At 40.9% G+C, this 6882-nt stretch overlaps 1 protein-coding gene across 3 annotated transcripts; it reads left to right on the top strand.

Annotated features, from left to right (window-relative positions):
- The first annotated feature begins 3 nt into the window (after nucleotides 1–3).
- FKBP7 (FKBP prolyl isomerase 7) lies at nucleotides 4–6859 on the top strand. 3 transcript variants are annotated; one of them, XM_054210425.1, is made up of 4 exons: nucleotides 4–461; nucleotides 2105–2256; nucleotides 4479–4612; nucleotides 4932–6859. In XM_054210425.1, exons 1-4 carry the CDS (start codon nucleotides 253–255, stop codon nucleotides 5091–5093), a joined length of 657 nt encoding a protein of 218 aa, XP_054066400.1. In that variant the 5' UTR covers nucleotides 4–252; the 3' UTR covers nucleotides 5094–6859. The 3 variants fall into 3 exon arrangements, with proteins under 3 accessions (XP_054066400.1, XP_054066398.1, XP_054066399.1); XM_054210423.1 differs by lacking the exon at nucleotides 4–461 and adding an exon at nucleotides 635–1859; XM_054210424.1 differs by lacking the exon at nucleotides 4–461 and adding an exon at nucleotides 639–1852.
- The last annotated feature ends 23 nt before the right edge of the window (nucleotides 6860–6882 follow it).

Genomic DNA, 6882 nt, shown 5'->3' with positions numbered 1-6882 from the left:
CGCATCTCCCATGCGCCGCCCGGCCGCGCCTCCTCCCGACGACACCCCGCGGTTGTTTCCTGGCGTCCCTGTCACTTCCTGAGCGGAGGGGGCCGGGCCCGGAGAACCGACCGCCCCGCCGGCTGCCTGTCCCCGCGTCCGGGGAGGCTTGAGGCGGTGGCGCAGCGCAGGCTCAGCCCCGCCACACTCCCGTCCTCCCTCCCTCGTCCCAGCAGCGGGACAGTGCCACGCCGGCGGCCTCCTCCAAGCGACATGGGCCGCGGGCTGACCCTGCTCCTCCTGCCCCTGGCCCTGCTGGCAGCCCCGGCGCAGGCCGAAGGCGGCAGGGCGGCGGAGGAAGAGGTTAAAATCGAGGTGCTGCATCTCCCCGAGGCGTGCAGCCCGAAGAGCAAGAAGGGGGATCTGCTGAACGCACACTACGACGGGTTCCTGGCCAGCGACGGATCCAAGTTTTACTGCAGGTGGGACGCCCCCAAGGCAGCCGGGAGGGTGGGAGGGAAGGTAGGCCCTAGCCTGGCGGTGGACGTGGCACGGTTTGCCCGCCCTCAGCAGCAGCGGGTCCCGCTGACCCGGCTGAGGGGGCCCGGCGGGCCCTGTGGGGGCCCCGCCGGGCCCCCTCAGCCGGGTCAGCGGGACCCGCTGCTCCCCCAGCTTGGGGTCCACGCTAAGCACCTCTGATTTAGTAATTTCCCCTTTTCTCAGCCTGTATTTTTCCTCAGCTGAGTGTTGAGGGATGTAGGGTTTTACCTAGGGTCAAGAGGGACCAGTGCTTGAGGTAGGCTGGAAGCCGCGGGGACCCACGGGGAGGGTCGCTGGGGGCGACGCGCCTCACATGGAGAGCACCCCTTTGGCAGGGCGAAAATAAAATAAACCCATACACACCACCATGTCGCCGCCTGCCATGTTCTGGGCTGTGATCCGTGCAGAAGAGATGGGGTTTGGAGGAGGAGCTCCTGGCAGCGACGGGGACTGGTTATTTTAGACACAAAGTTGAGTACTGCGTGCAGTTCTACATAGTTGGCATCATGCGGGGCAGCCACATTACACTAGTGGTTTGCAGCCTTTATGCCCCTTCCCTGTCGCTGCTTCTCTCCTCGATTTGTGCTGCCTTTCTCTTTGCCCCAGTGTAAGCAATTAGCCTTCTGCTTTTTTGCTTTCTCCCATCTGTCTGTCTTCAGGCTGTTTCAGCTCGGTTTAGCTGTCTTTGCACACAGAAACCGTCGTGCAAAAGCTTTATGTTTAGAGTGCCTTGCTTTTAATGGTGGTGCATCCACCATAGTAAGGCAGGACTCAACCTGTGCAGAACTGTGGAGGAGAGTGTTTTCTTTGGGTACCTGGCTCATTCCTTACCCATATTTGGGCAAATCAGACAGTAGCCTAGTTCATTACAAAATCTTGATTCGTTCCTCCCACTTGTATCATTTAAGAAAAAATCAATATAGGGTAATTCTACATTTAACAGTACCATTTTACTTGCATTCTTTTGCCTGTTGAAGTGACACTTACAGTGTTTCCCTCTGACTTTTGAGCTCTATGTTGCTCAGTCGCCATTCAGTGTAGCTCCCATCCTGGGGACACCTCATATGACCAGAAGCTGGCTCAAGCACTGAATATCTGAACCGGACAGAGCAGTGGATGAGCACACAATACCGTAGCCAAGATTGCCAGGTTCCCCCAGCACACCTGTGCATGGTACATCCATCCTATCCTATAGTGATGTGAACTGCTGAAGACGTTCATGCTGGGAGCATGAAGACTGCATGCTCCCAGCGCTCCTCCTCTTGCAGACTTCCTGCAGCGGCACCTTGTTTCTGGCATGCAGTATATATGATCAGGAAAATCGGATGTTTTTGTAAGAAGTTAGTTTTATTTACTTGGGCTTTCAATTTCAAAAGGAGGTTGCCCCGTGCACAGCTCAAGATTTGACCTTAATTATAAATGTAGCAGAAAAACAGTGTTAATACTTCATATTCTTGCACTCTAAACATTCTTGTGTTCCAATAATCTAATCTACGTTTTTACTGACTGCTAATTTAAAGTTATTTTTATATAAAAAAATAAAATAATAAATTCACTGTTATCCACTCACAATTCTTTTTAATAGTCGGACGCAAAATGAAGGTCATCCAAAATGGTTCGTTCTGGGTGTTGGACAAGTCATAAAAGGGCTAGATATTGCTATGATGAATATGTGTCCTGGAGAAAAACGGAAAGTGATCATTCCTCCGTCATTAGCATATGGACAGCAAGGATACGGTAAAAAAAAAGTTTTAATAATAAACTTTGACTTCCCTCTGTTTTACCCTTTCAAACGTACAGTATTATAAAAGATTGTAAGAATTGGTGCTCCTTTTATTTCTGGAGGCACTGGAAGTGATGACCGCAGCTGTGCAGCCTAATCTTGCTCATTCTGATGCAGTTTAAGTAGTCCTCATCATAGACCCACACCCAGGCCTTGCAGTTTGCATTAGAATTTAGTACATGGCACCCAATGTGTTTTTCCAAATATTGCCATAATACAAAAAATTGACAGCAAAAGGAAGATCTTAATTATTCATATCACCATTTTTTGTCTTAATCTATATTTTCTTTATGTTTAGGTTCTGTTATTTGACCTCTGCCTGCTTAGCCTTTTAATGACATTCTGCATCTTCTGAGCAAAATGGAACGTAATCTAGTGCGTGCCACAGAATTAATCTAAGTAGAAATAATTTGTTTAAAATACTGCTTACGTTCTGGATAGTTAATGGACAGTATCATCTCATTACATAATAATTGCAATGGTACGGTGCATGAAATCTTGAGTTGAATTTATGATGCAGTCTACTTTGAAAAAAAAAGTTGCAGTCAGAGTTCTATGCGGTGTTTCCGCACTCTTAATTGTAGGTAACTTTAATTCAGCTCTGACTTGGGTGTAGCAGTTTCTGTGAAAAGGTGACTTCTGCTCTGTAATAATTATTTGGTAGTTATGTCAGAATTCCATGCACCAGTTTTGTCTTTCATACAATTCTATTGTAGCCAGTGAAGTTTACTAGGAATAAAGTTTTCCCCTTGAGCATAATGTTTATTAAGTAAGTCTCGTAACAACAAGGAAGAACGCTGACACAAAAGTATGTTCTTTAACTCTAATACTAGTGTTAACTGTTTGTTCTAGGTAGCACTTCAAGAAAGCATTCTTTTCCTACAGCATACCTGTCCTCTGTCTCAGCGTATTCCTGCATGGTGGGGAAGATGCCTGCCTAATCTTGAATTAGAAAAGATGCATGTGGCTTTCTAAATCTTTATGTATCTTTCCTTTGTTGGTATGTATATTTGTAAACTACTGTCACTGAATTCTAGTATTGTATCTTTCTTTTGTAAGTAGTATATAAACCATGTTTATATTCAGATATATTTACAACTTCTACATTTTTAAAGTTTGTAAGATTAAAATCTTTTGAACTCTGAAACCTGTCATTTTTACTATGGTTATCTGAGATGAGTAGTGTGAGTAACAGTTTTGTTTACCGTCTGTTTATAAACGAGCAGGTTCTTTAGTTTTTCTTGCATTTATGAAGGACAGGCACAAGCTCAAAATTCTGAGGTTGCAATGTCATGCTCACTGGCTTTGGCTATGAATAGAAGCAACTTGCATGTTTACATTTTAATTTTACACTGCATGATTTCTTGATGCTTTTTTGGTGCTACTTTTATACCTCAGCAGTTTGTTACTGTCTCTCTTCAGTAGTTCCCTTTTTTTTTGCCAGATGCATGATACATTGATAGGCAGCAGTGGTTTTACATCAGGTAATAGAAAATGCTTTGACACAGGGATTATGAAGTCCAATACGTGGGTTTTTGTCTTCAAAGACCAGACAAAATATTCCAGTAGTTTGGGGGTTTTATTGTGTGAATCAGAAGACTTACATTCTATTGCTTCTTTCTAATGAGGTGTATATTTTAAACACTATTTTACATCAAGTCCTTTAACCGTAGGTATAGTTCATAGTAAGCTGGTAAAACCTGATGTTGCCTTTTTGTTTCTTCAGACAGAAAGTACATATGAGCATTGGTCTGTTACTGTAATCTCTTACATCAGATTGCAGATATTTAATAAAGGCATATGTCTTCAAATCAGTCTCCGAGTAAGCCCCGTCACATGACAGTACGTGAAAGAGTAAGAACTTCAGGAATACTTGTTTTTCATAACACAGACCCTTCTCTTAGTTTTTAGAAGTACCTGAATTGATATGGGCAATATAATTTTGTTTCAGGGAAGTATATTGTTTGCAGATCTCTCTCAAAATCATTTATCTAACACAGTCTGAACAATCTTCCTGTCTAGCTGTGTAATATTTAAATTCAGGATTTAATCTGAACATTAATACAGCCTTTTGTAATAAAAAAATAAGATGCTTTATGTGTGAATTTATCATACGTATGATCTGTGACGATACTGTGTGATTTCTTAAATGCTTTTTTTTTTCTTTTATTCATAGCACAGGGTAAGATTCCACCCAATGCAACATTGATTTTTGAGATTGAACTTTATGCAGTAAATAAGGGACCTCGCAGTGTTGAAGCATTTAATCAAATAGACAAGGACAGTGACAAGAAACTCTCTGAACTTGAGGTAATATGGTGTAACTAATTTGGAATCAGTAATTTATAAAACTATAGGTATAGTTGCATCAGTGTTATCTTTACCTGAGCTGCCTCTGCTGTGGTTCCTCATATAAAGCTTCTGTATACTTACACAAACTGCACTGCACAATGCTGAAATTTGCTTTGATTAATATATTAGTATGTCTCAGACTTGCTGGGAAACAAACTTCAGACATGTCTGCACTGGAGTCACAATAACTTACGTATATACCCCAGCTGTCCTTGAAGATAGCCGTTGAGTACTGGCGTAAAAGCCACAATGGTTGGACTCTTTTCTTTTCTTCTAGATAAGCCAGTATTTGAAAGAAGAATTTGCAAGAGATGGCAAAAAACGTCATCCCTCAGTCCATGATGAAATCTTAGCTGATATATTTAAGAAGAATGACCACGATGGAGACGGTTTCATATCAGCAAAGGAGTACAATGTCTACCAGCATGATGAACTCTAAGTACTTAAAAAATCTTTGCCTGTTTTCTGGACACTGAATTTTAAATAATAATACTTTGTCACAGAACTTTTTGTATTTTTTTTATAGTGGCATCTTTTTATATGTGACTGTAAAAATCTTATTTTTAACATTCAACTAATAAAATGTCTTAGATATTTCAGAAGAAAGAAATAAAATTGGAAAACACCATGATCTATCATTAGTGGTTCCCATGTCATGTCCTAATCTACAGTATTGCTCAGTAGTCTTTCTCATTGTGTAAAATACTGATTAAAATAATTATCTCTGTCCTGTCAAGCAGACAAAAATGGTTCCAGTACCCGTTGACATAGATAAAACATAACTTCTCAGTCCTCTGGAAAAGAAAAGGGGAAAAGAGAATCGCAGGAAGGTAACTCCACGAAACCTCTGCAGGCTCCTAGGCTAGCTTCTTGAGGAATTGCTGTTTGCAGCAAATTTAACTATAAAAGGCCTTAAAATAAATGAACACTGGCCGTGGAATGTCAAAATAAAACCACAAATATTTTTAAAGCAACTTAACCTCTTTGATGTAATATTAGCATGAATAATTTGGTGTTCATGAAAAAGCAGTGTTTTATGTGGATTTTTAAACTTTGACTTAGTAAAATTACTAAGTTAGCCAGTTTATTCAGCAGCACCAAGTTAAAATTCTACTCTATCGTGATCTACTTGGATGAGGTGGAAGATGATAGGAGATACTCTATATAAACATAAGTAATTATTTGGCATCATTTTGGTTTCCCTCACTTTGGAAAAATGCAAAGAAGTAGCAATAGTTAATAGACGGTACTTCAGGCTCACTAACTGCTCTGCTTATGCAGATGTCGTTATAATACTTGTGCAAAGCAATAGCTGTATTTCATTTCAACATGTAATAATCAGCTGTACACAGTGAAAGTGGCCGCACGAGTGAAAAAGCTTCCATACCTGGGTTATCCTTAAAATCATTCTAAGCGGTAGAAAAACACTTTTTAATCGTTTCCCCAGTTTAAGATAGCACAGGAAGAGCTTCAACAGTGAACTACTAACCAATCTCAGTACTGGGCACAATTCTGTAGTGCCCTCTGCTGTTTATATTCTCAACAGACTCAATTTTCTGTGCTTGAGATCCACCCGTTAAAGACCCTCACCCCTGAAGCCTTGTCGGAAGGATGTGGTTCTGTTATTTCCGTAAGCTTCCAAAACACTTTCTGCTAAGCAGTTTTTTTCTGAATGCATAAAAGAAAGTCAAGAGCAGGTGTGACCTAAAACCCAAATGCAGAAGGTGGAGTGGCTGGTGCTTTTTAGTAATCTAAACAAACTTGACATACGGTAATGGCATCCTAATATGAAACACCTGTCCCTAGATTCAGTTGTTCCCTTTTGTAAAAGAAACATTAGACTGAGCTAAGTTTTAGCATGTTTTTTAATCCGATACTTCAATTAAACATTCATGAGAACACTTAAATTATTAACAAATATTCTCATTTTACCATCATATGCCAGTTTAGATAAAGGCAACATATTGGGGTTTAAGAACAAGTTTGTGTAAACAACTTAAAGTAAGTTCTAGCACGTATTTTGACCTTATGAAAATTCAGTTTAAAAGTACATTTTTCATTATGGTGATAATGAAAGGAGAAGGTTCTAGAAAGAAGAAAAGCAATGTCTGGGAATGCATGAGGAAATTTCCAAGTAAAAGATCATTGACTGTGAGCAAATAATTTGAAGATAACAGCGTAATAAAATGTTTTGCACTTTCGCTATTTTGCGTTTCAACAATTTGAGT

This window comes from Rissa tridactyla, chromosome 7 (genome assembly GCF_028500815.1).
Source record: "Rissa tridactyla isolate bRisTri1 chromosome 7, bRisTri1.patW.cur.20221130, whole genome shotgun sequence".
Classification (NCBI taxonomy): Eukaryota; Metazoa; Chordata; class Aves; order Charadriiformes; family Laridae; genus Rissa; species Rissa tridactyla.
Note: the sequence above shows the minus strand (reverse complement) of the source record. Positions and strands in the feature narration are given on the sequence as shown.